This window comes from Cydia strobilella, chromosome 15 (genome assembly GCF_947568885.1).
Source record: "Cydia strobilella chromosome 15, ilCydStro3.1, whole genome shotgun sequence".
Lineage (NCBI taxonomy): Eukaryota > Metazoa > Arthropoda > Insecta > Lepidoptera > Tortricidae > Cydia > Cydia strobilella.
Window position 1 is genome coordinate 12,680,387 of NC_086055.1, and position 14,242 is coordinate 12,694,628.

The 14,242-nt window shown below is 39.7% G+C and overlaps 2 protein-coding genes across 2 annotated transcripts in view; both read left to right on the top strand.

Annotated features, from left to right (window-relative positions):
- The window catches only part of LOC134747590 (small ribosomal subunit protein eS19A), a 469,695-nt gene that overhangs the window by 413,442 nt on the left and 42,011 nt on the right, over positions 1–14,242 (top strand). The window lies entirely within an intron of this gene.
- LOC134747595 (hormone-sensitive lipase) overlaps positions 1–14,242 on the top strand; it is a 49,277-nt gene that overhangs the window by 17,016 nt on the left and 18,019 nt on the right. The window contains exons 6-12 of the mRNA XM_063682190.1: positions 8–198; positions 855–1,104; positions 1,561–1,770; positions 3,687–3,827; positions 5,531–5,680; positions 6,525–6,660; positions 7,159–7,254. Coding sequence (XP_063538260.1) covers positions 8–198; positions 855–1,104; positions 1,561–1,770; positions 3,687–3,827; positions 5,531–5,680; positions 6,525–6,660; positions 7,159–7,254 — 1,174 coding nt within the window. The remainder of the gene's footprint in view (positions 1–7; positions 199–854; positions 1,105–1,560; positions 1,771–3,686; positions 3,828–5,530; positions 5,681–6,524; positions 6,661–7,158; positions 7,255–14,242) is intronic.

A 14,242-nucleotide genomic window follows, 5' to 3' on the forward strand; every position in this document is an offset into this window, starting at 1 on the left:
TTTCCAGAAATAATGAAACGCGTGCCCAGCCTAATGTCCTCAACAGTAGCCGTCAACAAAGTGATCACCATACCGCCTGAACCGGTAACGGTGACAACAACAGAAGGGAAGGAGCTGACCGTCCTACCGCCCACCGTGCATCTAGGTCTGCAGAGCCTTAACGTTAGGCTTATTAGTGTTAATAAGAGAATTGGTATGGTAAGTTTGCAAGTTTTTGAAACTACAATAATAATTATATGTTGTATCGTTTACTGACACACTCCCTAAAATCTCATTTAACAACGAGCTGGCAGACTTCTGCAGAATTCTAAGGCATGTTTGAGCGTTTTGTTACCGTTACTTGTTGCGTTTAGTTGTTATAAGATGTACATATATTCGACTTATGGATATTATTACACTTATATTCTCCTGAATACTAAGATCATAACTAAAAATCTGCCCATAAAACTAATAAAATTATCAGAAATAATTTTATAGTAATAATTTCATTTTTGGTACAAGGTTTTATCGCTGACTGTACTTTTCTTTTTACAGGCAACTAATACTCATCGAGACAATTTTAACAACCCCAAACACAATTAGTTAGCGTTGTTTTATCACAGAGTTCCCATGGCCACCTGTCTCCGCCATCAGATCAGCTCCATGTCATCGTAATATTGCATTGTCATCCAATTTACATATACAAAATTTCAACTCAATCGTGAAGTGGGTCAAATGTAGCTTCCAAGATTTGACCCACACTAACATACAAACAGGGCATGTTAAATACAAACTTGTAAAAAACAATACTCACGACAATACGAAGACCTCGTTCGCCTCGTCCGTCAAGCTTCACTCACTATTTCTTTTTTCAGAACGGCGAAGCCAGCTCATCTCTCCCAGCCGCCGAAGGCGTTCTCTTCCACTGCCACGGCGGCGGCTTCGTGGCCCAGAGCTCCAAGTCCCACGAAATGTACCTCAGGGAATGGGCGGCCAAGCTGAACGTGCCTATATTGTCTGTGGACTATAGTTTAGCACCTCAAGCCCCGTTCCCTAGGGCGTTGGAGGAGGTTTACTACGCTTACTGTTGGATGCTGAATAATTTTAGCACTATTGGTACTACTGGTGAGTGTTATTAATGTTAATAACTTCCTACATTTCACATGCTTAGGCTTTTCTCGTATACCGTATACGGGATTTTATCGAATACCGTAGTGACTACTAGTGATAGCAAAGTTTGTATGGCAACTTTTAAAATCGTTCACACGGCTAGACGGCTTACCGGCAGTGTGAACGATTTTAGCTTGTCTCAGGGTAAAACATAGGATAGTTTTTATCCCAAAAATCATCCCTTAAGGGTGCGAAAAGGGAGGTGCAAATTGTATGGGGATTCAATAATCGCTGAACCGATTTAGATAAAATTTGATATAGAGTTTGAGCGTTGACCACGAACGCTGTAACGTCCAGATGTATTTTAAATTCATTATACATGATATAATTCAAATAGTTTTAATTCATTAACAACTATCGCGGTAACCGAAGATATCATGTATAGGTACTCATTTAAATTATATTCTACAGGTAAAAGAATAGTCTTCGCCGGCGATTCAGCAGGCGCGAACCTCCTAGCAAGCTGCACGCTCAAGATTCTATCCAGTGGTCTGAGAAGTCCGGAAGGACTGTTCCTGGCGTACGCTCCATTATTAGTGAGCTTCACACCGAGTCCCGCGCGACTGTTGTGTCTGATGGACCCACTACTGCCTTTTGGGTTCATGATGAGGTGCCTTAAAGGTTCGTATTAAAATGACCTTTTTAGAAACACAAAAGGTTTCTATGAACCCGAGAAGTCCGGAAGGATTGTTCCTAGCATACGCTCCATTATTAGTGAGCTTCACACCGAGTCCCGCGCGACTGTTGTGTCTGATGGACCCACTACTGCCTTTTGGGTTCATGATGAAGTGCCTTAAAGGTTCGTATTAAAATGACCTTTTTAGAAACACAAAAGGTTTCTATGAACCCGAGAAGTCCAGAAGGATTGTTCCTGGCATACGCTCCATTATTAGTGAGCTTCACCCCGAGTCCTGCGCGATTGTTGTATCTGATGGACCCACTACTGCCTTTTGGGTTCATGATGAGGTGCCTTAAAGGTTCGTTTTAAAATCACCTTTTTAGAAACACAAAAGGTTTCTATGAACCCGAGAAGTCCGGAAGGATTGTTCCTGGCGAACACTCCATTATTAGTGAGCTTCACACCGAGTCCTGCGCGACTGTTGTGTCTGATGAACCCGCTACTGCTGTTTGGGTTCATGATGAGGTGCCTTAAAGGTTCGTATTAAAATCACACTTTTAGAAACACAAAAGAAGGTTTCTATGAACCCGAGAAGTCCGGAAGGATTGTTCCTGGCATACGCTCCATTATTAGTGAGCTTCACACCGAGTCCCGCGCGACTGTTGTGTCTGATGGACCCACTACTGCCTTTTGGGTTCATGATGAGGTGCCTTAAAGGTTCGTATTAAAATGACCTTTTTAGAAACACAAAAGGTTTCTATGAACCCGAGAAGTCCGGAAGGATTGTTCCTAGCATACGCTCCATTATTAGTGAGCTTCACACCGAGTCCCGCGCGACTGTTGTGTCTGATGGACCCACTACTGCCTTTTGGGTTCATGATGAGGTGCCTTAAAGGTTCGTATTAAAATGACCTTTTTAGAAACACAAAAGGTTTCTATGAACCCGAGAAGTCCAGAAGGATTGTTCCTGGCATACGCTCCATTATTAGTGAGCTTCACCCCGAGTCCTGCGCGATTGTTGTATCTGATGGACCCACTACTGCCTTTTGGGTTCATGATGAGGTGCCTTAAAGGTTCGTATTAAAATCACCTTTTTAGAAACACAAAAGGTCTCTATGAACCCGAGAAGTCCGGAAGGATTGTTCCTGGCATACGCTCCATTATTAGTGAGCTTCACACCGAGTCCCGCGCGACTGTTGTGGCTGATGTACCCACTACTGCCTTTTGGGTTCATGATGAGGTGCCTTAAAGGTTTGTATTAAAATCACCTTTTTAGAAACACAAAAGGTCTCTATGAACCCGAGAAGTCCGGAAGGATTGTTCCTGGCATACGCTCCATTATTAGTGAGCTTCACACAGAGTCCTGCGCGACTTTTGTGTCTGATTAACCCGCTACTGCCGTTTGGTTTTATGATGAGGTGCCTTAAAGATTCGTATTAAAATCACTTAGAAACATACAAGAGAGGGCTTCTATGAACCTGAGAAGTCCGGAAGGGTTGTTCCGGGCATACGCTCTGTTGTTTAGTGAGCTTCACACCGAGTCCTGCGCGACTGTTGTGTATGATGGACCCACTACTGCCTTTTGGTTTCATGATGAGGTTCCTTAAAGGTTCATAGGTAGCTTGCTTCTGTGACAGTGCAATGTACTGTACACATGTTAGTGCGCTATTAATCTGGTCTAATGTACTGCAACCATATTATACATTATATTGCAAGTCTTTGTATATCTTAATCTATAGTCAAAACGAATCTCTCATAAATGTAAATATATTTTTCCTTTTTTATAGTGGGACGTACCACATTCTTACAATCGCACGAATCCCACGTTGGCCAGAGTTGATCATCGTTGATTTCTTCATTGTGATTGATATCTGTATGTACAATTAATAGATTATCTCATATATTTATTTGCCCGCAGCGTACGCGTGTCCAAATCCCAGCAGTGGCAATACGGGTTGCAACCACAAAAACTGCAACTGTACAAAACCTGGTCACACAACCTCTAACGCCACCACGCCTCTAGACAGCAACGGTTTTCTTAAAGTCAGCCCTTCACAAGGTAACGTTTATGATATAGTTTGTCAAAGGACTGTCTCATTTCAAACATAGACGGAGATAATCATACTATCTTTGTCTTACACTAGTACTAGCACTCAAAAATTGGAAGAGTATAGTTTTTTCGGTTCTTATTTACTGCCAATTTGGTTTGACCAACTATAATAATGTTATTCATTGACGTCTATCAAATTGTACTTTTTTGTGTAATTTGACATTTATATTTATGTAATTGTGTTTTTTTTTTGTAAATTTGGGTTAATTTTATTGTTTGTAAAAATTGACATGTAAAAGTGCCCCTGTGGCCTATTTGCTGAATAAATGTTTGATGTTTGATTGAATAGAAAGCGTTTATTCGTGGCAAAAATAAAATAAGAGAACAACACGTAACACAACTTCTATATATATTATAAAACAAAGTCCCCCGCCGCGTCTGACTGTATGTTCGCGATAAACTCGAAAACTACTGAACGGATTTTCAGACGTTTTCACCTACCAATAGAGCTATTCTCGAGGAAGGTTTAGGTATATAATTTATTAAGGTTTGCCCGTGCGAAGCCGGGGCGGGTCGCTAGTAACATAGCCACGAAATGGTCCCGACTCAACATGGTGCTAGCCTGGCTTGTCTTCCGTCGGGGCCATGATCTTGTGCAGCACGAAGTGTAACACAATATATAAAAAAACCGGCCAAGTGCGAGTCGGACTCGCGCACCGCGGGTTCCGTACTTTTTAGTATTTGTTATAGCGGCAACAGAAATACATCATCTGTGAAAATTTCAACTGTCTATCACGGTTCATGAGATACAGCCTGGTGACAGACAGACAGACGGACAGCGGAGTCTTAGTAATAGGGTCCCGTTTTTACCCTTTGGGTACGGAACCCTAAAAAAGAATTAGAAAGAAAGAAAGAAAGAAAAGGCATTTATTAGCACCACATAACAAGACTAAAACTAGAAATAATTAAACAGAATGAGGTTGCGCTAAATGGTCCTTACTCAGCTTGGTGTCACGGTGTGAGCCAACATGGCACACTCCGCGACGCTGGTTTTCAATTAGGTCTTTTTTACATAAGTTTGCTACGTTTAATAAAAAAAGGAGTTTTTAGAGTATGACCAAGACCTTTCTAAGATTGCCTTTATTCAGAAAATTGATGAGTTCCAATGCGATCTGACCTGCTACCATGACTTGCGATCTTGCGCCTGACTACATATATCTAGCGATTCTAGCGTACTTGTAGTACGAGACCGCAAGTCACGCTAGTAGGTGTGGTATCGTAAGGGTTATGGCATCAGTCACGAATGCTTAAACGATGGTTTGAATACTTTGAATCGGGCACAGTCCTTGAACACTTTTTCCATAATATATGTATGAGTATGACTTCTATTCCTATTTACTATTTATATTGTGATTCGAACGCACGCAAATCAACATTCAATTTTTAATAAAAATAAATTGATGTGCCTAAAAATATTTCTGTAAATTTACTCTTTGGTATTTTTATATATTACTAGCGACCCGCCCCGGCTTCGCACGGGTGCAATGCTGATGTATACATATAAACCTTCCTCTTGACTCACTATCTATTAAAAAAACGCATTAAAATCCGTTGCGTAGTTTTAAAGATCTAAACATACATAGGGACAGACATCCATCCAGACAGCAGGAAGCGACTTTGTTTTATACTATGTAGTGATAATCCGTTCACAGAAGGAATAAGCGAAGGTCCATCATCATTCGAGGAGGTGTCACCGTCGGACCTGGCGGAGCTTCAGGCGCATAAGTCTGGCAGCGAGCGGCGGCAGTCTTCCGACACCACCATTAGCGCCGCCTCGTTACAAAGCGAGCACACCGCTACTGGTAAGCCGGAATATCGTCACTGCTTTGAAAAAACCAGCCAAGTGAGAGTCGGACTCGCGCACGAAGGGTTACGTACCATTACGCAAAAAACGGCAAAAATCACGTTTGTTGTATGGGAGCCTCACTTAAATATTTATTTCATTGTTTATTTATTTAAACTTTATTGCACAGTAAAAGTTGTACAAAAGGCGAACTTAATGCCTGGAGGCATTCTCCACCAGTTAACCTTTGGGCCAAACAGAGATCAAATAAAGTGATATGTGCGGAAAATGTTTTCACAAGGTATAAGAGAAATTGAATACTAAATATTTATGCCAAATAACATAGTACTAATTCTAAACATAGTGGCATAGTGGTTGTTATAGTGGCAACAGAAATACATCATCTGTGAAAATTTCAACTGTCTAGCTATCACGGTTCATGAGATACAGCCTGGTGATAGACGGACAGACAGACAGCGGAGTCTTAGTAATAGGGTCCCGTTTTTACCCTTTGAGTACGGAACCCTAAAAAAGCTCGTTAGTCAGTCAAAAGAAAAATGTAGTAATTATACAGGGTGGCTAAAAAATAAGTGCATTCCCGTTGCCATAGAGGTTTTGGGATTGTACTGAGCAACTTTTACTATGGGACCAACCACGAAATCGCGAAAAAAATGTACCCTCCCGTAGAAAATGGACCAGCCAAAATGTATGAAACAGCCAATTTTTTTTTCGCGATTTCGGGGTTGGTCCCATAGTTAAAGTTGCTCAGTATAATCCCAAAGCCTCCGATGAGTATAGTTTTTTTTTTTGTTCTTATTTATTGACAATTTGGTTTGACCAACTGTATGTACTTTGATTTTCAGGTTTCTCGCCGCCCGAAGACAAGTCGCAACAAGTTGTGTCGGACTTTTTAGAGCGCTACGTGTTGGATAGCGACACGGACTCCGAGGGCCGCCGCATACCCGTCATCAAGCCCAACGTTGGCCAGGAAGAGAACAGGTACTATCTGCTATACAATATTTTTTTGGATAAAATGTAAGGAACCGAATGGTACCCTTACTTTTTTCCTTTTTGTTACCAAAGATAGATATAACTCTGTAATAGATGGATACAGTCTAAGGAAAAAAACGTGCCTTGAAAATCAAGAAAATTTGACTCTCGATCAGAGGGCGCTACTAGCTTTGGCCTACTGTCGTATAGATGGCGTTGACGGTTTCGTTTTTTATTTAACAATTTTAACGCATATCAGTGAAAGAACATGGGTCAAAATCATAAAAATAATTAATGCAAATAATAAAATAATTTATCCATATTTAAATACATTTTATCGTATTTTTATAAATCTTCATTCTTAGTTTTAAAGTGTGTCGATAGATGGCAGTGAATTTACTGTGGTTACAAAATTTACTATGACAGTACCGCTCTAGTATAAGTTACTCTATGATGTTACTAAATTTTGTTATAAAATTCAACATGTGTCATCATCCCTATTTCCAGTCATAGAGAAGCCGAATCGGAAAACTCTAGCACACTGGTTGGTGAACTGCCACAGGAAGACCAAGACCGGGAGAACAAGAAAAGGATAAAGACGCGGTGAGTACCCCATTGCCAGAATCCGTCTAACGTCTTGGCCACGTCATTGCGCGACTGGCTTCGGCTAAGGCGACAACCTTAGGTTGGAGCGAGACACAGCTATCGGACCTTTCGTTCCCACCTATGGTTTTCGCCTTAGCCGAAGTCAGTCGCGCAATGTCGTGGCCAGGACGTAAAGGTTGTATTCCACCTGTAACTATTGATTTGTTCCCTAATCAAATTATTTTATGAAATACTAGCTTTTCCCGCGACTTCATGTGCGTGGAGTTATTAGTAATTTGGGTAGCTTAATTTTTATCTAATCTGCTTTTTATCGATTCCCCATACAAACTTCCACCCCCCCTTTTCACCCCCTTAAAGGATGACTTCTGGGATAAAATCTACCCTATGTCCTTCCTCGGGACTCAAACTATCTCTATACCAAATTTCAACTGAATCTGTTCCGCGGTTTAAGAGAGACAGACATACTTTCAATTTCAATTTTTCAATTTAAATTTATTCAATAAAGATAACATGATCTTAATTTTTGTTAGTATATTCTTAAAAATAATGTTAGTACTTAAAAATTAAATTCGACTTTCGCATTTATAATATTAGTATGGATTTTTTGATTTGTGTTTTATAAGTAGTCACACTTGACTTGAGGGTTGACTTGGTCACTTTTTCTATAATTATATAATTTGTCAAAGGACTGTCTCATTTCAAACATAGACAGGGAGCATCATGCTATCTTTGTCTTACACTAGTTTCTCGACTATATGCCATCTTACTAAACCAACTCTAAGACTAGGCGTGTTTGACCAACTCTTAAGGGCAAGCAGTATGCGCTTGTACAAATTCCTTACGGAATCTGGGGGCACGGCCGTGCCCCCGCCAAGACGAGACAAAGGGCAAAAGGCAGTGCATATCTTTTCTCGGCACGTTTCGCCGTATTTTCGAACCCTCGTAGTTTCGGCTTGGACAATGCTAGAGAGCTGAAATTTTTTGTATACCATGTACTCAGTAGACTTATCAAAAACACCAAGTTTTATTAAGCTACCTATTATACTTAAAATTTTATAGTACCTTAATTTTCACTGTCCGAAACACATGAAATTCGCGTCATAGAAAATACAGACTACTTCCTGAAGTCTTAGAAGGCTGAAATTTGGCATGTAGGGATGGGTTTGTATGCAGACACATATGGTGACCAGAAATCTGTAACTTTCGCCCTGCAACCCCTTAAAATGGGGGTACCTAAAAATACCTCTAATCCTGAAAACATTGGTTCCTGAAGTCCTAGAATCGTGAAATTTTGTGTGGTAGCAGTGATCGGAATGCTAATATAAAAACAACGGTAAAAAAAACCAAAAAGTTTTCGAAGTATCGATTTGAACCAGGTTCACGTAAACCAGCCAAAATAGCGCCCTCTATATTGGCACTGTTCCTTGCACGAATTAATAAACTAGTGAATTGTTACTTATATCTAATGATAAGGTTATAATTAAGTACTCAATAGTGTTTATGACGTGTAAAGTGTACTGTTTATATTTACCAATAAAGTCTGTATTTCTGTATTTCTGAATATGAAATGACAGCTATTTAGCGGCATACATTAATAGCAACTTTCCATTCCAATAGGGTTTTACCGGTTGTCATTTTTAGAATGAATATCAACTGTAGGTAACATATACCACGGTCTAAAATATAATGTCAAAGTTATGAAACATAATCTGTTCTTTAATTATTTCAAAATAGCTCGCCTAACACTAATCTAATACAGCTACTCAACACTGGATGGCGCCGTAATGAACCTTAAAAAATATATTATTAAAATCGCTTACTTATCACACGCGAGTGAAGGGCTAAACAAACCGGTATAAGTAAGCTCTCCGATTACGCTTATTTTGTTACGGAGCTTACGGTCAGGTTACACTGGTGGGTCCGAGATATCTACAGGCCTACGAGTAGCCAGCTGTTGAGAACTCTGTCTGACACACCGGTGACGGCAGTGACGTCCGAAAATAAAAGGTCATATGTGAATGTAAGCTTCCTATTATAATATGACTATTTACCGTTCGCAGTAGCATTTGAGAAGCATAAGTTATTTGACATTTAGGATATCGAATATTTTAGACAAATATAAAGAATAACGACCAGGTGGCCTAGCGGTAAGAGCGTGCGACTTTCAATCCGGAGGTCGCGGGTTCAAACCCCGGCTCGTACCAATCAGTTTTTCGAAACTTATGTACGAAATTATATTTATCAGTCGCGTTTCCGTGAAAGAAAACATCGTGAGGAAACGGGACTAATCCTAATAATGGAAATCGCTTTCGTAAAAATTTGTGCCTACGCTTATTACCTATTCTTGGAATTAGTTGCCAAGCAGACCCCAGGCTCCCATTAGCCGTGTCGTGGCTAAAAATGCCGGGATAACGCGGTGACGCGAGATGGTGAACTTTAAACACAAGGGAGGTTCTGTGAGCTGTAGAACCTCACGAACATAGCCTAAATAAGTGTAGCCTATTAGAAGAAAACATAAAACTGTACTTTTTGTTTTCGGATGTCACAGTACCATCAAACAGTTCCCAACGATTGGCAACTCGCGCCGTGTAGAGATCTCGAAACACCAGAGTAACGCGGCCGTAAGATCCGTAACAATGTATGCATATTCGGAGAGCTCATTTATATACCTCTTGACTCGCGTGTGATAAGTGAGCGATTTTAATATTTTTTCAATAAATCTGCTCAAAAAATTTCGCAAAAATAAGTTGAGTAATAATACGTACGACTTATACAGAAGAACAGCCGGAGAGCCGGAACGGCGCGCACTTCGCACTCGCTTAATTCAAATTTTAATTTAAAAAATACATGTCAAACTCTAATCGTCGCACTACAAAGCCGCGGTTTTCCAACTGCACCACGATAGCACGTAAGTATGTAATGTACCTACACACCAAAGTATCTAGATCCCTAGGTGAAATTTGGCTACTTATTCTCCATTAAGAATTAAATATCTAAATAGATAAAATTTCTGCATTAGATGTTTGCATGTAGATAAAACACATGTCTCAAAAAGAGAAAAATGCCTAATGATATCGAAACCGCTACTTCTTTAGGCGCTGATCTACAAATGACTCCGTGATTTTGTATATTTTCCAAAAATGGAATATGTACTTAGTAGTAAACATGAACACAAAATTCACAAAAATCGATTGAGTGAGCTGAATCGGAGACCTTCACTAACGCTTACTTCATTAAAAACAATTCCGATTATGGTAAAAATGCTTTAAAATTTCTAGAAACTTACAATTTATATATTTAACGGCCAAGCCGTACTGTACGTTTGACCAAGATGTTGGCTTTATACAGTTAGAGCTTATAAAGTTAGGACTTACAGAGTAAGTCTTGGTACCTACTACGGGATCTGATAGCTTTTTAGTGTAAAAGCTTTATGCGCCTAGTCTTGGCAACACTTTACATGAAATGTTTTTGGTGGGATTACGATATCCCGAGAGAGACTGGTGCTGTTATCTATACAAAACTTTGGGAACAAATCAAAATATTTGATAAAATAATTTGATTTGTTCCCAAAGTTGTGTAAAAAGCTACAAGGTTCAGAACGAAAAAAAAACCGGCCAAGTGCGAGTCGGACTCGCGTTCCAAGGGTTCCGTACATTGCACATTTTAAACAATGTAAAATGTATTTTTTATGTGAAACGTGAGTGAAATGTCTTTAAAAAACCCGTAGGGGTCGGATCAAAAACTAAGTAATTAAGTCCGACTCACGCTTGACTGCACATTTCTAATAGGTTTTTCTATGATCTATAGGCAAAGATCTATTTTGTGTATTTTTTTCAAAATTTTAGACTCAGTAGTTTCAGAGATAAAGGGGGGGGGGGGATGGTCATTATTTGCCTATTTTCTTGTATAACTTCTAAACTGTTTCTCCTAAAATTATAAAAAAATATATTTGAGATTCTCACAATGAGCTCTTACATTTGATATGTAACACGATATAGTTTGAAAAACTTTATTTTTTAATTTTCACATTTACCCCCCAAAAGTGGCCCCCGTGTTTAAAATTTATTTGTTGTCTTTGGGTTACAAACTTACTTATGTAAACCAAATTTCAACTTAATTGGTCCAGTAGTTTCGGAGAAAATAGGCTGTGACAGACGGACAGACAGACAGACAGACAAGACGCACGAGTGATCCTATAAGGGTTCCGTTTTTTCCTTTTGAGGTACGGAACCCTAAAAACACATTTTTAAAACGTATAATTAGTTTAATCAAACAATCTTGTCAATCTTATATCTAAATTCACAAATAAATACGTATTCGCACGCAGGCGTCGTCAAATTTCGTGTATAGTACAGTCAACGCCAAAGATATGTTTAAATTTTCACCTTATTACAAAGGAGCAAAATGCAAAAGCGTAAACATATCCTGGACGCTGACTATACAACATATTAGGTAACTTTATACTAAAAAAAATTTTCGAAATTAAACTATCGTGAGACATATTTCAAAATATTCAGATCACTATGGTTTCACTCACTATTATTTTTAGTCGCTTTTGGCGATATGTTTCGGACTCTTCGAGAGTCCTTCCTCAGGCACGAGTGTCCGCGGCGGCTCTACTTCGTGCACTCCGTGTACATGTCGAATAATAGTGAGTGAAACCGTAGTGATCTAAATGTTTTCAATACAATTATTATTTCAATAAAAATGTATAAGTAAAAGCGTTTCGCGGAGGCATTGTACAAAACAGTCATAATTTCAATATAATACCTAACAGTATTATTAATAATTTGAAAACTATATAAAGCTAGAAATCTGCTAACTAAAATCTAAGATGTGGTTTATTCGTCGTCATGTGCCTGTAAAAATAGAAAAATAACAGTAATTACATATTTTTTGTATGTATAATTGTATGTACCTAGTATTTACTGGACGACGCGACGCGAAATAAATAAATTTCAACAAGTGTCACGTATAAAAAGTCATAAGAAGTCACTCACTGTGTATTGTGACTTCTCAAAATGTCCTCACAGTGTGTGACTTCTCAAAATCAACGTTCACAGAGGTTCCCAAAAATTACGTGATAACGCAACGATATACATCGCTAGAACAGCGAGTACAAGCATGATGTCCAGGGGGGGTTAGCACGGTCGCATTTTTATCGCTTGTCACCATGCCTGTCACGTTCTAACAAGTATGTAAGTGCGAAAGTGACGGGCATAGTGACAGGCGATAAAAATGGAACCATGCTGCGCCCGCAGCTTAATCATTTGACACCGTGCACGTTGTATTTGTGTTACAAGCATACATTCGGGGTTTTTGGCGCGGGAATGATTTCGTGTATTTATAACTTTATTATAAATAATTACCAAACTATAAATTAAATATAGGTAGCAAGCTCTAATTGGGATTAGAAATGTTAAAATATTGTGTCGGTTTTTACAGTCCCTATTTTTGGCTTGTGTAAAACATTCCCGCACCAAAAACCCTGATGTATGGTTATAAGGCTAGGAGGATATAACCAAACGGAGTAGCCATTAACAGTCATTCCCCTCTGTCGAAAATAGTCGGCCAATGGTCATACACAATGTATGGACTGACGTATATCTGACATGGCTATTTTGACGTTACGTATACATTTGACGTCCCCCCCTCCGCAAAAATTGGCAGACTTTTTTGTACAGCAAATTACAGACGTGGCGGCTCCGTTATATCCTCCTAGTTACAAGGGGATGTATGGTTTCAAACTCGGCTAAATCCATTCGACCCTCTCAGCAAATATCTACCCTATTACTTTTTCCAAAATCGTATAAACTGACAGATAGATTTACCCGAGTTTAAAGTTAAGCGACTCAATGAGGGCTAACGCGTATGAATTCGCCGCCAGGGGCGCTAGTGTAGATGGTGGTCTTTTCCATAGTTCGAAATGTCAAATGTCACTTGTCACTTCAATGACTGACAGCTGTTGATGTTGTTGTCTTTTGGACCACCATCAACAGAGGCGCCAACTGGTGAGCAAAAAAACGATAGCCCTTATTACTGACTTACTTGTCAAGTGTCTCCCAGAAACGTCCTAGTACAGCGCGGTCTAAGTGCCGCCTGGTGCGGCTCAGAGTTAACACGTTCACCGCCCACTTCGATATGCGGACGTCTTGTTTCATCTCTTCGAACTTTAGGTGGAATGCGCAAACTGTAAAAACATACGTTATATTAATAATGTAGATATGAAAAAAACTTCAGGGATCGTTCTCGTTGAAGGGCCTTACACCTAGTGACCTAATTCGAATTAATTACTTGACATTGACAGTTTACACACGCTCCTTATAGTACATAATTGTGCATAATTTGTTAGTAGTGCATAATTGTTTTCCTTCCTATTTTCTCGGAAACGTTCGTATTTGTCGTGCTACTTCAGTCAACCTCAGTACTTTTTGTACCGAACGTTTCCATACGAAACGTTTCCGTGAAAATACGAAGGAACACAAACTGAACGCAGTGTATAAAAAAAAATCGACACTTTGTGACCGAAAAGTGTATACACGGCGACCACACTTAGTTACTGAAACAATTCTGGTCGCATTGTGTACACACTGTTACCACACTAAGTAACCAAAACTGAACAAAGTCGCAGTGTAGTAGCTGTTACGACACCGTTTCGACATATCTGACATTTATTTACTACTTTGATGATTTCTGCGACCGGAATGGTTATATGGGATGCCATTTGTTGGTGATGATGGTATTCCATCTGTCCAATATCTTGGTCCAAGGTGTATTTGAGTCTCACATTTCGCTTAATGAGGGAATGAGAAGCAATGCACATTGGACAAAGAAATTCGGCAGGTAAGAATTCCAACCTAAGCTACTCACTGTTGGCAAAGATTTCCACTGGATTGTCTTCCCTTGGCCAGCCTTTAAACTGCCAAGCGGGCCCGAGCACGAAGGCCGCCACCACGTTGTCCCAATCACCGGCCGACAGCCGGCG